Source organism: Anomaloglossus baeobatrachus, chromosome 4 (assembly GCF_048569485.1).
Source record: "Anomaloglossus baeobatrachus isolate aAnoBae1 chromosome 4, aAnoBae1.hap1, whole genome shotgun sequence".
Lineage (NCBI taxonomy): Eukaryota > Metazoa > Chordata > Amphibia > Anura > Aromobatidae > Anomaloglossus > Anomaloglossus baeobatrachus.
The window spans coordinates 43,364,803-43,384,269 of record NC_134356.1 but is presented as its reverse complement, the minus strand read 5'-3'; the positions used below and the strand labels follow the sequence as shown (position 1 = coordinate 43,384,269).

The window sequence follows — 19,467 nt, the reverse complement described above, 5'->3', positions numbered from 1 at the left end:
AGGTGCAGGGAAGAGAGACATCACCGTCACCTGCCGGGGAAGCAAAGCAGCCGTCTGTGGGACCGTCCTACCAGCCGTTTGGTTTACCGTACAAACTGTGTCACGTCTCAGGCTGAGTGAGTACCACAGTGCCGCAAGGCACAGCGCTGACCCCGCGTCCCTGCGCCCACCAAGCCCTGCACCTCCCAAGCCATCACTGGGCCCCGGGATCACCAACCCCTACCCACGGAGGGGCAACACAACACCTGGCTGCTCCCCATCACCATCCCCGGGATCCCCGCATTGAGCAGCGGTGGTGCTACACATCACCACAACCGTGGGTGGCGTCACGGACATTATCCCAACATCCCAAACAACCCCCCTTTCACTCACGGGCGAGGAGTGCCGCTCGAGGAAAACCCCCGGGATCCGGCCTACGGCTCGAGCCACCACTGAGCAGCCGGACCCGAGCAGAGGGGGTGAGCGCGGTGTGCTGACACCCTCCTCCCCGCCCGCGACAACTTGGCGTCACGAACAGGATCTTACCGCTCTGCCGTCTGGTAGAGGTGCGCCTTGTTACCGCCGGAGGTATCCGGCAGAAAAATTTCAGAAGCCGCCATCTTTGGCGCGAAAAGTTCCCGCTCGAGCGTCTTCTCGAGCAGTAGAGGCGCGAAGGCCAAAACCCCGCCCCGAGAGAGGAGGGGCCGGAAAGAGCTAAGGGGGACGCGATGGCGGCTGGCGGCATGTAGTCGCCGCTATAAAAGCAGGGACGCCAGGACTCTGCAGCGATATTGGGTTCCTGGAAAAACCTCGTTACCAAGATGCAAGATCCTACCCGCAACGAGGAAGCCCCCGCGCCCGGCACGGCGACGTGGTTGAGGGACCGGACCGTCCCGCTGAGTAACCGTCTGCAGGCCCAGATGCAACTCCTCCTGGAGGAGTGGGAGACCGACATGGCGGACGTAGTGGCTGCTATGTGGAGACGCGAGGCAGAAGAGGATTTGGAGGAGCGGGTAAGCGACCCACGCCCCTGTATTCCTGAAGGATCGGCCGCTGCGGCTGAGGGGCCCGGCCGGCTTCCGCTCACCCTGCCTCTCTCCCCGCTATCCGTAATAGCGGCTGCCGCCCCGCCATTAGGCCCGCTACCTGCCCAACCGGTAGCGATACCCTGCCCGGCCGCTCCGGCGGACCAGCCGGCTGCAGACGTCCAGGACGGCCCTGAAATGAACCAAGGGGAACCGCTAGAACCACGGCCCCTTAACAGCGTGGTGCCTGAAGTCCCAGTAGAGACTGTGCCAGACCCTGAGCCCGGGACCGTGGCTTGGATGAAGGCCCGGGTGATACAATTCCACCAACGACAGCAGGATCAGATCTTTCGGATGCTGGAGCAGTGGACCAACGTGGTGGAGGAGCTGATTACAACTGTCCCGATGGGCGAAAGGGGAATAGATGTAGCAGAACCGACTGGTGACCCACGTCCCTATGTCCTCCCAGGACCGGCCGCTGCGGCTGAGGGGCCCGGCCTAGTCTCGGCCTATGCATCGCCCTTGCCGTCACTGATGGGGCGCCTCAACATAAGCTCGCCTACTCTGCTGCTCCATGTTACTGCAGATGGGGATGAAGTGGTGGATGCTGGAGGCCAGGAGGCTGCGGCAGCTGGCGGCAACCCGCCTGACGCAGAAACAAGAAATGACGACTCCTGCCCCAGCTCCGGGCCCGCTGTTGCGGCTGAAGGAGCAATTGAGCGTTCCCGCTATGTGGGGGACCCTGTGGTTTATCATACTCCGCGTACCGGTGGAAATGGGTACCGGGTACCCCTGTCACAGCAGGCATGTCAGTGCATGTTTGATGTGCTGGTGGCAGAGGATGGGTCCGCCTTAGTAGAGGAACTGGAGTAGGGCAATAAAGGCCCGCAGCACCGTCCCCGTTGGGACCACCTGCTTGTTTGAAAAGTTTGAGAGTTTTGAAAAATGAAAAAATGATTATCCGAGTTTTCACCTGATTCACCGTGTGATTTGCAACCGGCTGGAGCCGGCACCGTTGTCCCCGTGGGGACCGTTTAAAGTTTAAAAATGCATGGGAACTATCCATGGACAAGCCCGTGAACTCTGCAGGGCAACCACAAACGTTAGTGGCTTGTAAATATGTTGGGTACCGTTACCGTTTCCGCATGCCGCCTCCGGAGAGGCAGGTTGGAGGGAGGGCCCTCAGCAGAGCAGGCTGGGGCCCAGCCACCAAAGGAACCGGTGGCTACCCTCTGGAGGGAAGGACAGATCCCGCTCGGGTACCGTGTGCTGGACTGTGGGTCAAGGGGTGCTGCCTGGGCTTTAGGGGCAGCATCAGGGCCAGGTTACTTGGGTGGGAGAGAGCGGAAACCGTGACCGTATACCGTTGAAACGTTAAAAGTATAATGTGCCTCCCGTCTTGGGAAGAAGTTATTTAAAAATGTTATGCATGTTGTTTAACCCTGTTATCCCCTTTTTACAGAAAAATAAAACCGGTGTAGGACGGCAGCCCGCGGACGGTCTGCATTTTGCTAAGGGGGAATGTGTCGCCCTGGGCAAGCCAGGGGTCACAGGTCACACACCACCACACCCCACATCCCAGGTAGGCACACCTAAGCTGAACCAAAAATCCTTGTTGCCTTCCTCCAGGAGTCTGATGATGCACACCAGGGGGTGGGCCAGGCGGTTGGCTCCGCCCACCAAGGAGCTCACAGCTCTGGAGGCAGGGGGTGTCAGGCAGAAAGCTCAGGGAGGAGGAAGTGGAAGGAGTGAGGAGTTAGAGCCCAGGGAGGGCAAGTGTAAACACCTAAGTGAAAGTAAAGAGAGAGAAGTGGCAAAGGAGGAAAGCAAGTGAGGTGACAAGAAGGAAGGAAAGCCTGAAGGTCCAGCTTTGTGAGGGCCAGAACAGCAAGGTCAGCGACGGCGGTGACTGTCCGGAGGGGGACCGTTTGGAAGTTCCTGGAAGGACCCCGTTGGCTGTGTGCCCGGTGGTCTGGAGCAGTGTTCCAAAGGACAGTCAGCACCAGGGCAGGGGCCTCTCGGACCCCGGCAAGGCTAGGAGTCGCAAAATTTGCCGAATCCGTCAGTGAAGGGGACGTAGATTCCCCCAACAACCAAGTCCCGATTGAAGGCAACAGTCCAACCTGTACAACAGAGGCACCGCCACCGCCAGGGCACCAGTCTCTGAGGGCCAGCGCCTGCGGGCAAAGTGTAGTGCTCCTCCGGCCCAGCTTGAAGCCGGGGAGCGGGTTACCGGTGGGGACCCATCGCAACCATCCGTACATACAGGTGCAGGGAAGAGAGACATCACCGTCACCTGCCGGGGAAGCAAAGCAGCCGTCTGTGGGACCGTCCTACCAGCCGTTTGGTTTACCGTACAAACTGTGTCACGTCTCAGGCTGAGTGAGTACCACAGTGCCGCAAGGCACAGCGCTGACCCCGCGTCCCTGCGCCCACCAAGCCCTGCACCTCCCAAGCCATCACTGGGCCCCGGGATCACCAACCCCTACCCACGGAGGGGCAACACAACACCTGGCTGCTCCCCATCACCATCCCTGGGATCCCCGCATTGAGCAGCGGTGGTGCTACACATCACCACAACCGTGGGTGGCGTCACGGACATTATCCCAACATCCCAAACAACCCCCCTTTCACTCACGGGCGAGGAGTGCCGCTCGAGGAAAACCCCCGGGATCCGGCCTACGGCTCGAGCCACCACTGAGCAGCCGGACCCGAGCAGAGGGGGTGAGCGCGGTGTGCTGACACCCTCCTCCCCGCCCGCGACATGTGCACACAGCGCAGTTTTGATGTGTTTTTTGTGCAGTTTTGGAGCAGTTTGTAGCCCAAATCTGCAGTCTATCTTAATGGCAACAAAGTCAATGAGAATCCTGAAGTGCTGTGCACACGCTGCTTATTTTTTACTTGCAAATTTGGTGCAGAAAATAAACTGCAACATGTCAATTGGTGGTGCTTTCTTACCTGCGTTTTGAAGGCCGTCCACCCATTGACTTCATGAAAAAAAACACATGGCACAAAAAACGCTCCAAAACGTATGCGTTTTTAGGCCTTGTGTGCATGCTGCTCTTTTTGCTGCATTTTTGCTGCCTTTTTAGTGCAGTTTTGGGTGCAGTTTGTGGTCCTAAAGTGCATGTCTAACCTTCCCCAGCAAAGTCTATGAGAAATCCGAAAGACTGTGCGCACGTTGATTCTTTTTTGCCTGCAGTTTTGATTGCAGAAAAAAAAAGCATGTCACTTTTTTTCTGCGTTTTTCGCTGCGTTTTATCATTGACAATATTAAAAAAAAACATGCATGGGCAAAAATGCATGGTTTTTTTTGCATTTTTTATTATCCAGACGTGCGTTTTTCTGCTAGTGGGTGCATTTTTTGCTGCAGAAACAAAAAACTGCAGTGTGTGCACATACCTTAGGTGCGTTTTACTGCCAGAAGGTGCAGATTTCATGCAGAAAATTTCTGCACCAAATCTGCAGCGTGTGCACATACCCAAAAATAATAAATTAATGCGATTTTGAAAGAAGCAGCATGTCAATTCTTCCATTGTATTTTTTTTAAAACTTTTTTCACCATTGAAAACAATGAGAGTGCAAAATATGTACTATAAATGACACATTAAAAACGCAACTAAATAAAGCAAAAAAGCAGCAAAATATGCTTTTTGGAAGCAGCTTTTTTAAGCTATACGCGCACACTGCAAATTTGTTTCTCCAGCGAAAAACGCACCCTCTGGCAGAAAAACGCACCCAAAAATTGAATGCATTTTGGTGCGATTTTGCCTGCGTTTTTTTAACATTATCAATGGAAAAACACAGTGAAAAACCCAGGGACCTGCAGAAAAGAAGTCACATGCTGCTTCTTTTTGATGCAGAAAATCTGCAGAGAAACCTGTAAGTCTATGTGCCCACGGGACTTTGTACCTGTGAATATATCCACAGGTACGTCCGCAGGTTTCCCGCAGCTGCTCCCCGAAAACTGCAGCTATTTATAGCTGCGATAGTACAGCGAAATATCTGCGGTAAACCTGCGGACATTCATGCGGCTTACCTGCGGAATTCCCGGCCATAGCTCCATAGTGGAGGGCCGGGATTTCCGCAGGAATAATTGACATGCAGTTATGTGCGGCTGCGGGACATCTGCAGCATATTCCGCAGCCGCACATACTGCAGCATGGACACAGACACTCCTCATGTACCATAGAATAACATGGGGAGTGTCTGTGCTTGCTAAAACCCGCGGATTTATCTAGAAAATCCAGATAAGGCTTTGTGCGCACTAGAAAGTGACTTTTTCTTAAGAAAAAGTCGGACCCTCTGAAAGAATCCCGCACGCGCGTTTTGCCGCGGATATACCGTGGATTTTCTGCAAGTTGGTCCCCGACGATTTTTACCATTATCTATGGCAAAAACCACAGGTACCTGCGGAAAATAAGTGACATGCTCATTAATTCCGCAGCGGAAAATCCGCGCGTATAAAAAAAACGCAGTGTGCGCACAGCATTTTTTAAAACCCATAGGATTTGCTGGGGAATGACTGCAGCAACACATTTTCTGCAGCAAATCCGCAGGTTTTCCGTGGCAAATTCCGCGGTTACAGAGTCCCGTGGGCACATAGCCTTAGGCTACATGCGCACGCTGCTTTTTTTGCTGCTTTTTTGCTGCTTTTTTGGCTGCAGTTTTGTTGTCAGAACTTTCTGACATTTGACTTCCCAGCAAAATCTACGAGAAGTCAGATTTTCTATGCGCACATTGCAGTTTGTCAGTGTTTTACTTGTCAAAGGTTTCTGACAAAAAAAAAATGTAGTATGTTCATTCTTCCTGCGTTTTTGTCAACATTTGTCACAAAAATGCATGGTTTGAAAAACGCACCAAAAACGCACCTAAAATTACATGCGTTTTTTGTGACATTTCCAGGCTCTCTCTGACAAGGTGCAGTTTTGGTTGCAGTTTGTGAACACAAAAAGATGCAGCGTGCGCATGTAGCCTTAAAATGCAAAAAGCAGCGCAATGCAAAAAAAGCAGCAAAAAAATGTGTAGATTTTGAATTAAAACGCATGCGGTTTTTTTTTTGCCTGGCTGCGATCCCAGCCTCAGTCTAGCGCAGTTGGAACATTCTGGGACTTGTAGTTCCACAGTCTATACAATACAGGTGAGAGGTCTAATAACCGGTATTACCAATCCTGGCAGAATTCCCATTCAAATGCACATTGAAGCATTTATAAACATGAAGACATTCTGGAACTTGTAGTTCCACACACAGCCTGGAAACTTAATGCAAACTTTCCAGTTTAGAAGCAGTAGCTGGTGCTGCAATCTCTTCCACACTGTGAGGGCAGGAGCTCCAGTGGATGACACCTCATCAGTCCACACCTCCAGTGTCTCCGGAAGCCTCCAGTTTCAGTGCAGCCAGGCAGGGTGAGCTGTGTGCGTGGCAGTCTCCCCAGCCTCCTGCAGGAGGGGCTAGGATGGGTGTGAGCAGAAGGAGGGGGCTGCAAACTTTTTTTTGCACTACCCCTAAAGTTAGAAAGTTCTTTTTAGGACTTGAGTCCAGCCCCATTGATTCCTGGCTGCAGATCATTGGTCTAGAGCCCCACTAGGAAGAAGCTGCATTACTAACTGATTGCAGTTGCCACCAGTGCACACTCACAGCCATGGCTAGTGCAAGGCATAGGAATAAAAGCAACTCTCAGGAGAATAACTCCAGCTCCCAGGCTGCAGCTGGCAATGAGGTGGCAAAGAAGACCCCGAAACAGACCCCTAAAGCCAACAAAGGGTCATCAAACTCATCATCATCATCACAGCCATCATCATCATCATCATCATCATCATCATCAAGGAAACCTGGGGTCTTCAGCAAGTTATTGACTGTCTTCTTCTATGTAGTTGTGCTGGCAATGTCTGCTGGCTCTGGCTGGCTGGTATATCAGCTCCTGGGAGAAATGGCATTGATAAGCAGCAAACTTAGCCACTTATCACACCAGAAGGGAGAACTGGCAGAAACTGTGAACACCCTCCAGAAGCAGGTAAATGGCGTAGGGTCACCCTATACCCAAATTACTATAGAGTTTCATTCATTTCTGGTCCATCTGGTACGTTTTTGTGTCTATTTGGTTTTAGCTGTATAGTATTTGTAAAATTATATCTATAGTCACACAGCTTTCCCATGGTCCTGAATGGTCAGCCTGCTTTATTGCTATATGCAGCTTTGCCATTCAGAAGCCACAGGGCCCGTTGCTACTGCCAAAGCTAATTTTCAGAAGCCACAGGCCCGTTGCTATGGTCAGAGCTCATTTTCAGAAGCCACAGGGCCCCTTGCTATGGTCAGAGCTCATTTTCAGAAGCCACAGGGCCCGTTGCTATGGTCAGAGCTGATATTCAGAAGCCAGGGGGCCCGTTGCTATAGTTAGATCTCATTTTCAGAAGCCACAGGGCCCGTTGCTATGGTCAGAGCTCATATTCAGAAGCCACAGGGCCCGTTGCTATGGTTAGATCTCCTTTACAGAAGCCAGCAGGCCCCGTTGCTGTGGCCAAAGCTCATTTTCGGAAGCCAGCAGGTACGTTGCTATGGCCAGATATAATTTTCAGAAGCCAGTGCATCCATGGCTATGGCCAGAGCTGATTTTCAGAAACAAGCGGTGACTTTTGAGACTTGAAGGTCATAATTTTACCCCGTTTTACTTGCATTATGTTGTAATGTAGCTTCGTCATACAGCAAACTTATAGTACCAGAATACAAATGCGACTGCAGCTTCTACAAGCCTCTAGGGCTACACCACTGGCTTACCAACACAACTACTGTAGGGTTTCCTGTACCTAAAATTCCATCATCACTGATGACTAAGGGGTACTTTGCATGCTGCGACATCGCTAGCCGATGCTAGCGATGCCGAGCGCGATGATACACGCCCCCGTCGCACATGCGATATCTTGTGATAGCTGCCGTAGCGAACATTATCGCTACGGCAGCGTCACATGCACTTACCTGCCCTGCGACGTCGCTCTGGCCGGCGACCCGCCTCCTTCCTAAGGGGGCGGGTCGTGCGGCGTCACAGCGACGTCACACGGCAGGCGGCCAATAGATGCAGAGGAGCGGAGATGAGCAGGACGTAAACATCCCGCCCACCTCCTTCCTTCCGCATAGCCGGTGGAGGCAGGTAAGGAGATGCTCCTGCGGCTTCACACAGCGATGTATGCTGCCACAGGAACGAGGAACAACATCGTATCTCCTGATGTAGCGATATTATGGAAATGACCAACGCTACACAGATCATCGATTTACGACGCTTTTGCGATCGTTTATCGGCACATCTAGGCTTTACACACTGCGACGTCGTTACCGGCGCCGGTTGTGCGTCACTTTCGATTTGACCCCGGTGATATCGCAGGTGCGATGTCGCAGCGTGCAAAGTACCCCTAAGTGTTACAGCTGATGGGCAACTTGCTAACTTCTTTTCTCTCGGTCCACGTCAATGACAGCCATTTCTGGTTGGTAGACCAGAAAACTGCATCGGTCTCCATTTCATAACATCCCAGCTTATAGGGTTGAGATCCACAATGACAACCATTTCTGGTTGCTAGGCCAGAAAATTTCTTCGACATCCACGTCATGAATATCCCAGCTTATGGGGTTGGTATCCACCATGACAACCATTTCTGGTTGGTAGGCCAGAAACGGTATAGGTCTCCATGTCCTAATATTCCATCTTATTAGGTTGTGTGTTAGGATCCACCATGACAACCATTTTTGGTTTTAGGCCAGAAAACTGTATTGGTCTCCACATCATAACATCCCAGCTTATGGGGTTGGGATCCACCATGACAACCATTTCTGGTTGGTAGGCCAGAAACTGTATAGGCTCCATGTCATTATATTCTATCATATTAGATTGTGGGTTAGGATCCACCATGACAACCATTTTTGGTTTTAGGCCAGAAAACTGTATTGGTCTCCACATCATAACATCCCAGCTTATGGGCTTGGGATCCACAATGACAACCATTTTTGGTTGGTAGGCCAGAAAACTTGGGCTGTATAGGAAGTAGAGTAGGGGTGGATATCACTACTCTGCCTCAATTCCCATTTTGGTCCACAATCTCTAAACTTTTCAAGTTTGGAAAAATGGAATCCAGCATATAACGTCTGCACATAAATATTCACACATAAGAAAATAGATATAATAGTATATCCAGTAGCCATGAAACTCTAATGGCCTTCATACACATTGGACCATAAATGGTCCGAAAAATGGTTGCTTATCTGTGGAAATCTTGGACTGAATTGACCGTGCTGGATTTTGGTTTTTTTGGGCTATTTATTCTCCAGCCAACGAAGAAAGCCAACATGGCCAAATGGTGTTTTCAGTGACAAAGAACAGACCGAGTGTTGTTCCACCGATCACTATGGTTGAAATGGGTCTGGTGAAGGAGACCATGACTGTAGAAAAGAAATTCAAATTACGGTACCCTTTTAGTATTTTATTTATTTGCCACTGCCGTGTTTGCTTATGACCTTTTTAGCTTTGACTTTTTATTTTTTTTTTTTTCTCCAGATTTATTTTTGGCTCCTACGTAAATAAGTGGAGTGGACGGTAGGATGTGTACATATTTCTGTACATGCACATATGCCTGGAATGAATGAATGACTGAACTCCCCTTAGTGATGTTTATAGCAGATGGTCTTGTCCTTTACTAGAGGACGCGGCACTACTTCGTAGGTATAGTCATGTGCCGCCACACTGATATGATCTTCACTTGCTAGGGTGTTGTCTCCTGGCTTATGCAAATAGACGCTTTATAATCCAGATCACACCCTGCATCATTGGCCTTCAGACCTGTAGGCCATCTGCGCTGTTTATGGACGTGGCATTCGGGGTTAATATTTGGCTTTCTACATTGTGTTTCTATGGATCTAGTACAACATGGTCACTTTCTTTTAGAAACAGTGCCACAACCGTCCATAGGTTGTATCTGGTATTGCACCTCAACTCAAGCTGAGCTAGATGCTGTGGACGGGGATGACGCTGTTTCTGAAAGAAAGCGGCCATGTTTTCCTAATCTTGTACTACCTCGTTTAAGCATTAATGCACACTGATACTTTTTGTATGGTGGCATATGAGGAGACCTATGGAGATGCAAAATGCACATGGCTATAGAGCCATCAGCCATAACATTAATGTCACTTGTCTTAAATTGTGTAGGTCCTCCTCGAAATGCCAAAACAGGTCTGACCTGTCAAGTCATGGACTTCTCAAGCGATATGGAGGTGTCCTTAGTTATCTGGCACCAAGACATAGGCAGTAGATCCTTTAATTTAAGTAGGTGACAAGGTGCAGCCTCCATAGATCATATTTTTTTTTTTTTTCCAGGACATCCTACAGATACATCTCTTGACATGTTCTTCACACCATTCCTGAACTGTTTTTGTAGCGTGGCATTGAAGGATGGTATAGAAGCCGGGCCGTGGGGGCTCCTTACTCCTTTGCCGGTGTGTTTGACTTCAGGCAGGGTGTGCAACACTTACTGTTTTCTTCAGGTTCGTGTCCACCACCCCACAGTCGGTCCCCGTCTTAGATGCAGTAGACAAACACGTGACACTAGAGTTCTCTTGGCAAACCAAACTTGAAGAGTTTATTCTTTCCACCACTATGACAGACATGGCCTCACTTCTGTGGTTAATGTATTTTGGGGTACTCTCACTCGACCCATCCCCGCTATCTTGGATCTCGTTCACAAGCTTCTGGTCACTTGTGTCTCCTTTCCCCCTACTTCTTCTCACTGCTGTCTCTACACCCCGACGGCTGTCTAGTCGCGCGATTTCCTTGAGCCCGCCGGGGTGAGCCGTAGGCTCTGAACCTTTTGAGGTTACCTCAGGGTTCTCTGACTGGCTCCTGACAAGCGTGTCATATCTTTATTCTTCGAACTCTTTTGCAGAACTCCCCTCATAAGACCCATGTCACTCCTCCCTTATCTTACCTAACATTTAATCTACCGCAGCTGTCACCCAACCACTAGATCACGCCGGCCACTATACGGTCCCGGTTCTGCTACATTGGGAACTCGTACTTCATTAGCAGCAGTGACTTTATCAAATACAATAACCGCATACCTGGTGCCAAAAAACACATTATGTGCCCAACACAGGCAAATAGCAAAAAACAGTAGGGGGAAAGGGGGTGTGTGACCACGTCCTACAGCAGTGGCTGAAAGAGGCCACAACCATTAGGACATGCGGCTGTCCTGGTAGAGGGTACATGATCTGTACAAATATAAAGCTAGATGGTACATTTTACTTCCACATGCCAAGACCTGAGGCAGCAGAACATTGCCCAGACCATCACAATGCTTGCACAGTCTTGTCTTCTTGCCTGGCCTTCCACATGTTGTAAAAGAAAATGTGACTATTCCGACCAGGCCACCTTCTTAGAATTCTCCTTGATCCAGGTTTGATACTCTTTTCCCCTTTTGTAGGCAATTGGTAGTGGTCAGCATGGACATTAACCGGACTGTGGGTATGCAGCTGTGATGCTCCATATGTTCTAGCACCTTTCTACTATGGCCAGTAGAAATGGTGGGCTTCAACTTGCAGGACCAAGCCCATCGGCCGCTGGATGGGAGTCCTGAGGGCATCTGTGACTCCTACTTTGACTTAGCCGGCCTGTGTGTGTCGTAATCTTTGTGATCTGATCTTGCTCCAGATCACCTAATTAAAAGTGCCGGTGATGCGGTCAGGTGAAAGAAAGTTCTTAGAGGTCCTGTCCATAGGTCAAAGGCTACTGAAGCTTACAACTTACCAAGTCCTGCAAGTTGATTTGCATCAACTCTATTGGCAAGCAGACAATTTGTCTTGTACTTTTGTGGGATTGAACCAGATGGTCCAACTCATGGCCCTTCCGGAGAATACTTGGTCGTTATTTCTTGGAGTATATTTGGTAGGTACTAATGTTAAGAGAGTCTGCTTGATACTCAATCGAGCATCCATCGGGGTGCTTGGTACTCGCAGTGTTCGGCCTAGTACTGCTGGTGCTTGGATGTGTCATCCACGAAACAACGACCACAACCCACAGTCTTGCTTTATTGCATGGTGGGAGCCAGCACCCCAGGGAGAGCCATTTGCAGTCTCTGAATGGCTCTCATTGGGATTAAAGCAACATTTTCATATATAGTGTCAAGAAAAAAAACAAATTGTCCCTCCAGTGAGGAAGGAGACAAACTCTAGCGCCACCTATTGGAAGTAGCAATCCTAAAAGTCAAAAGGGGCTTTTTATACAAGCCTTTTCATAAGACTTAAGGCCCCGTCACACGTATCGATTTATCGAGCGATCGCACCCGCCCCCGTCGTTTGTGCTCCACGGGCAATTGGTTGCCCGTGGTGCACAAAGTCGTTAACCCCCGTCACATGTACTTACCTCCCTCATGACGTCGCTGTGGGCGGCAAACATCCTCTTCCTTAAAGGGGAGGGACGTTCGGCGTCACACAGCGGCCGCCCAATAAAAGCGGAGGGGCGGAGATGAGCGGGACGTAAACATCCCACCCACCTCCTTCCTTCCGCATTGCCGGCGGGACGCAGGTAAGCTGTGTTCGTTGTTCCCGGGATGTCACACGGAGCAATGTGTGCTGCCTCGGGAACGACGAACCATCGGCGCGCAGAAGGAGGAACGATTTTATGAAAATGAACGACGTGTCAACGAGCAACGATAAGGTGAGTATTTTTGCTCGTTCAGTCGTTCGGAGGTGTCACAAGCTACGACATCTCTAACGATGCTGGATGTGTGTCACGAATTCCGTGACCCCGACGACATATCGTTAGATATATCGTAGCGTGTGATGGGGCCTTTAGGATTTATTGCCAGATCAGAATCCCACTTTGCAGACACGGTGTTTCGGGGTGATTGCCCCTCGTCAGTGCAAAGTGTGGGTATTTGATCTGGCTTACAAGAAGCTATGTGGGGACCACGGGGAAGACTATACTCCTTATGGAGACCTGACCAAAAACACAGAACTGCCCTCCCTCCCCTGGAAATGGCTTCTTTATGGCTGGCTGTATGTGGGCAGAAAGTCAAACTGCGCAATCATTGACTTGTAATTCGAGTGGAGCACTTTCAGAGCGTCTAACCCGCTCGATTCGAGCACCGAGCATTTTAGTGCTCGCCCATCTTCAGTAGGTTCTAATCACTAAATACAAGGAACACCCCATAAGACCTGAGGTTTTAGGCATGCTCTCATGCAGTTTTATGGGTTGATCATTTGCCCCTTGCCAAAATTGCTTCAATCCTTGTGCTTTCTCGTTTTTCCTTTTGACAACACATCAACTGCCTCTGCACTTGATGAGTCCCATCATCATGAGATCATCAGGACTATTCTCTTCAGTGGTTTTGAGTTGACCACATGCATTTTTTCGCTGTCGGTCAAATGGTCATTTAGCTGTCCATACACAGGAAGGAACACTAACGGTATGACTCCCGGCAGCTCATCTCCTCGCCAAACATAAGGATTAGCCATTGAAATCCCAACATGCCGATTCTTTTCTCCCCAGACATCATCCATCGGGAGACCTCCATACACATGATTACCAAATCTTGCCAAAATCGGCACGTTCTCACTTTTCTATAGTTTGTATCGAGGTCTTTAGTCTTATTGCTGATCAGCTTATGCATGTATATAACATGATTACAGGTTCAGATCGTGCTGCTACCGTAATCCCAGGATGTTATCATTGAACGTGGGAGCATCCGAATTGGCGTTCCGCAAATCATAAAACCTCTGACGCCGTTCAGGGTCCTGCCAATGGCAATGCCCGCTTGTCATTACACACGAAGAATGCTGTTTTTCCAGCATCTAATGCTCCGGGCGCTTCAGATCGGCTACTGGTTTTCTAAGCACAGCACATTTGCAACCCTAAAGTGCATCGGAGCGTCTTCTCATTAGTCTGTCTAAGCAGAAAGGAAAACTTAATTTTCTAGGTCTTTTTCAAATGTTCTTGACTTGTTTACGACTTTTCACGGTTGGAATCAATGTTAAAATAGAATCTTGGGTTCAGCCTAGTGTTTGTGTTTACTGGTGGGTACATGATGATACCACTGTATAGAAAAAAGTCTTTTACTTCATATTTCTGTAGGGGCCAATGTCTGCTAAACATTATATATATATATATATATATATATATATATATATATATATATATATATATATATATATATAATTAATATATATTTATATTTATATGTATGTACGTACACATATATAAGCAACTTTTTTTTTATTTTTGCTTCAATTTTTCATGAGCTGACTTCAATGATCTAAGGCTTTTTCTATGGTCACAAAAGGCCCTTTTCTCTCAAATATTGATTAACAAATGTCTCTAAATCTGTGTTATTGAGCACTTCTTTGCTTGCTGAGAATCCATCTACCTCACAGGTGTGGCATAGCAAGATGCTGAATAGACAGCATGATTATTGCACAGGTGCGCCTTAGGCTGGCCAGCATGATTATTGCACAGGTGCGCCTTAGGCTGGCCAGCATGATTATTGCACAGGTGCGCCTTAGGCTGGCCAGCATGATTATTGCACAGGTGAGCCTTAGGCTGGCCAGCATGATTATTGCACAGTTGAGCCTTAGGCTGGCCAGCATGATTATTGCACAGGTGCGCCTTAGGCTGGCCAGCATGATTATTGCACAGGTGCGCCTTAGGCTGGCCAGCATGATTATTGCACAGGTGCGCCTTAGGCTGGCCAGCATGATTATTGCACAGGTGCGCCGTAGGCTGGCCAGCATGATTATTGCACAGGTGCGCCTTAGGCTGGCCAGCATGATTATTTCACAGGTGAGCCTTAGGCTGGCCAGCATGATTATTGCACAGGTGCGCCTTAGGCTGGCCACAATGAAAGGCCACTCTAAAATGTGCAGTTTTATCAAACAGCACAATGCCATAGATGTCGCAAGTTTTGAGGGATCGTGCAGGTGTCTGACTGCAGGAATGTCCACCAGATTTGTTGCCCGTGAATTGAATGTTCTTTTCTTTAGCTACGCCATCGCCAATGGTGTTTCAGAGAATTTGGCAGAACATCCAATCGGCCTCACAACTGCAGACCACACCAGCCCAGGACCTCCACATCCAGCATCTTCACCTCCAAGATTGTCTGTCTGAGATCGGCCCCCCCAGACAGCAGCTGCAACACTATGGCATCTGGCTTGTAGGAGAGGTGTTCTCTTCAAGGATGAATCCCGGTTTTCACTGTACAGGGCAGATGACAGACTACCAAATGGTGGTCACAACAGATACTGGTTTTCTGTTCCCTCCTCCGAACCCACAACAGTGTAAAACTGCACATTTTATAGTGGCCTTTCATTGTGGTCAGCCTAAGGCACACCTGTGCAATAATCATGTTGTTGAATCAGCATCTTGATACGCCACACCTGTGAGGTGGATGGATTGTCTCGGCACAGGAGAAGTGATCACTAACACAGATTTAGATGCATTTGCATTATTGGCCATATCCTAACCCTGCAACCATTTTTCTAATTCTTTTAACCATTGCCAGAGGTAACCAATGTACTAGTAAATTAGCCTCAGTAAAGGAGAGCCTAGAGAGTTGCTTTAAAAGAAAAAAAAAAGTACTAAGTACTCGAAGTATTTTGCTTGTGCAATAAAAAAGAAAAAGATGGACATGTTTCATGAGCGCTGTTAATCTAATATTTCAATTCACCCTAAGCGCTCCTTATTTGTAGAGATGGGCGAATGTGCTCGACACCGCTCGTTAATAGAGTGAGCATTAGTGCACTCGGGTACTCGCGGACCTCGGCTGATTATCGTTGGTGCTCGGATATTTTGTCCATGAATCAACAACCACCGAGCACAGGCTGGCATGATGAGTGCAGGCACCCCAGGGAGAGCCATTCGCAGTCTCTGATTTGCTCTCCTGGGGGATAAAACAATGTTCTCGGACGTAGTGTGACCAAACCCCCTTCCAGCCGTAAATGGCCTGTCTATGGCTTGCTGAATGTGAGCGGATACCCAAACAGGCTAATCAGTGACTTTCCATAAATGCTCGTTACTCGCGTCAAGCTTGTCCGGGCGTCTGACCAGGTCGAATTGAGTAGCCAGCATTTTAGTGCTCACCCATCACTAATTATTAGTGTTGAGGGAGCACTACTGCGATCGAGTGCTCGATACTCCTAATGAGCAGTTGAACGCTTGGACGGGCTCGACTCATGTACAAAGTATAATCTTCCGGAAAAATGCTTGAGTTTCCCATTAACTTCCATTATACTTGGTACACAAGTCAAGCCCGTCCAAGTGTCTGACTGCTCGTTACGAGTACCGAGCACCCGAGCATGGTAGTGCTCACTCATCACTAGTTACGAGTACCGAGCACCCGAGCATGGTAGTATTCGCTCATCACTAGTTACAAGTACTGAGCTCCTGAGCATGATCGTGCTCGCTCATCACTAATACCGAGCTCCTGAGCATGGTAGTGCTCGCTCATCACTAATACCGAGCTCCTGAGCATGGTAGTGCTCGCTCATCACTAGTTACGAGTACAGAGCACCTGAGTATGGTAGTGCCCGCTCATCACTAGTTACGAGTACAGAGCACCTGAGTATGGTAGTGCCCGCTCATCACTAGTTACGAATACCGAGCACCCGAGCATGGAAGTGCCCACTCATCACTAGTTACGAATACCGAGCACCCGAGCATGGAAGTGCCCACTCATCACTAATTACGAGTACCGAGCTCCCAAGCATTGTAGTGTCCGCTCATCACTAGTTACGAGTACCGAGCACCCAAGCATGGTAGTGCCCGCTCATCACTAGTTACGAGTACCGAGCACCCGAGCATGGTAGTATTCGCTCATCACTAGTTACAAGTACTGAGCTCCTGAGCATGATCGTGCTCGCTCATCACTAATACCGAGCTCCTGAGCATGGTAGTGCTCGCTCATCACTAATACCGAGCTCCTGAGCATGGTAGTGCTCGCTCATCACTAGTTACGAATACCGAGCACCCGAGCATGGTAGTGCCCGCTCATCACTAGTTACGAATACCGAGCACCCGAGCATGGTAGTGCCCGCTCATCACTAGTTACGAATACCGAGCACCCGAGCATGGTAGTGCTCGCTCATCACTAGTTACGAGTAACAAGCACCCAAGCATGGTAATGCCTGCTCATCACTTATCATTATCAAGCAACAAGGGAACAGGTAACTGGGGCAAGTAGACTAAATGTTCTGTAAGCAGAGGGAAGCTGGACCAAGGTGTTAATATACAGGGTTAGGACAAACTAAATCTTTGCCTCAAGCATAGGAAATCCTAGACAGAACCCGAATAGCGAATAACATGGATGTTATTTACAGTCTCTATTTTTTTATTTTTCATTTCAGGTGGATTTACTTGAAAAAACTGTTGGAAGAGTTGAATTCATCTCAAATGATATTCAAGAAAAACAGCAAAGACACGACACTTCTATCAAGAACTGCGAAAAGGAACTGGATGTTGTCGGCGTCGTCCTTAAGAAGCTGCAGAAAGATCTGTCGAATGTCATCCAAGATGTCAAAGACCAAGGAGAACTGGATCTTGACCTCTTCGACAAAACCATGCGGGAAAAATTTACAGAATTAAATAATTCAATAAACGAAGATCTATCTGATCTTACCGAGGTACAGAAGTCAAGCCAGGAGGAGATTAACAATGTGAAAGCCAAAATAGCTTCTTTAGGAGACTTAAATGCAATCAGCGAAGATGTGAAGGCTTTGAAGGAACAAGCCGGTCAATTAAAATCCTCATTTAAATCTAAAGAAGAGTCGATTGACTGGTTAATGAACAATGCCTTAAATGTGGACTCCGTTACCGCCAACAGTAATGAAATTGAGATTCTCAAGAAGGAACAGGAGAACTTAAAGAAAAATTTGGAGGAACAAATGGTGGTGGTAAATAACATGGTGGAGAAGACTATGAGCAAAGAAGAGTCAAGCATGAAAGAAGAACTTGCCAAAGTCCTCAAGGAATTTGAGCAAATTTCATCTTCTGTCAAAGAGATGGAGGGTAATTACATCTCCGCTAACAATGACTTACTTAAAGAAATTGAGCTGAACAAAGATGGCATTGAGCAGAGATTAAAGCCTCTGGAGGGTGCAGTAAAGGAGATAAATCGTGAACCGTCTTCTCTGGGATCGTTGCAGCCCATTTTCGAGGAATTCAGCAGAAGATTGAACGCTGTAGAAGAAGGCTTCCCTCACGGAGAAGAAAGCCCTGAAGGATCTGAGACCTTATCGACACTGAAACAAGCTCAACAAGCATTATTCCAAGATGTAGATAAGCTAAAATCCTCCATCGCAATCCTCCCGAATGTGGCTTCTGACTTTGAGAAATTAGAAGAGAATATGAAAACCGCCTTAGAAGGACACAAAGAGCAGATTGATGCGTTGAGAGAAGAATACAAGCAACAGAAGAGTAATTTGGGGTCTTCAGAGGCGTCACCCGGTATTGATAATTTAGGTTCTTCCGTTAAAAAACTGGAATCTGACTTGAAGATGATGAGGGAGGCCGTGGATAGTTTGGTAGCCTATTCTGTAAAAATAGAAACCAATGAGAACGACTTGAGATCAGTCAAAGAATCTGTCGAAGACCTTAAAGAAAATAACGATAAACTATTAGTGAAAATCGAACAGATCCAAGAACGTGTGTAACTGAGGCGCGGCTGTGACCAATGTGGGGATTTCTAAGTAGTTCTAAATATGTTCTCATTAAAGTCTTTTTTTCGGTACCTTTTTTATTTATTTTAAGAGAAAAATCTCAATTATTGTGGTTTTCTTATTTTTTTTGGTTTCTTGAGAATCCTCTCTCTTGACACTTACTTTTTACTAAATGCCTCCTTGATTCTCTACGAAATAGCAATTTTGGAGAATCTTTATTTTGGTGCTTTGTGCTATACCAATTTGTCTGTTTTATTCCTTTTGGAAATGGATAAAAAAAATTTCTACCTATTCTTCTTACTAATTGGGCCATCACAATACAGTGTCTGTGCTAAAAAGGTCAAATCTACTTTAGCCAAGGACTAGTGTAGATTTGGACTATGTTTTATACCAATTTTTTCGTAAAGGTGGTGGTGGTCATCCATCACTCAATTTTAGGTAAAGAGTAAAAAAAAAAAAAGGTTAAAAATAGTGGCTAATAGTGACTTTTCTAGTGGTGTCGGAGAGAACATGATGCATGGGTAGAAGAGGTCTTATGTTAATGGATCAGTCAGACGTCTGTCCGTATCAATCCGATCTCGGACCACAATGCATGGACTGGCCGTGGCTCTCCTGACTCAAGTGTCACAGCCTCATAGACCTATATGAAGCTGTCATGCTCCGGTTGGGAGATCCGTGGTCAGTCTGTACATTACGGTTTGAGGTCGGACGGATGTGGACAGATATCTAAATGAGTCCTCACTGTAAAAGTATGTAGTCACATGAGATATATACCCTTAAGAA

General features: G+C 48.0%; 1 protein-coding gene across 1 annotated transcript; it reads left to right on the top strand.

Moving 5' to 3' along the window:
• The first annotated feature begins 6,480 nt into the window (after positions 1 to 6,480).
• CKAP4 (cytoskeleton associated protein 4) lies at positions 6,481 to 18,755 on the top strand. Its single transcript, XM_075342207.1, has 2 exons — positions 6,481 to 7,018; positions 17,374 to 18,755. The coding sequence occupies exons 1-2, from the start codon at positions 6,647 to 6,649 to the stop codon at positions 18,676 to 18,678; spliced, it is 1,677 nt and encodes a 558-aa protein (XP_075198322.1). The 5' UTR covers positions 6,481 to 6,646; the 3' UTR covers positions 18,679 to 18,755.
• The last annotated feature ends 712 nt before the right edge of the window (positions 18,756 to 19,467 follow it).

Bases quoted from the DNA above. Each gene is read 5' to 3' on its own strand.
- CKAP4 (XM_075342207.1), top strand. From the start codon at position 6,647: ATGGCTAGTGCAAGGCATAGGAATAAAAGCAACTCTCAGGAGAATAAC. The intron at 7,019-17,373 runs GTAAATGGCGTA...TTTTCATTTCAG, and splicing joins TGAACACCCTCCAGAAGCAG to GTGGATTTACTTGAAAAAAC.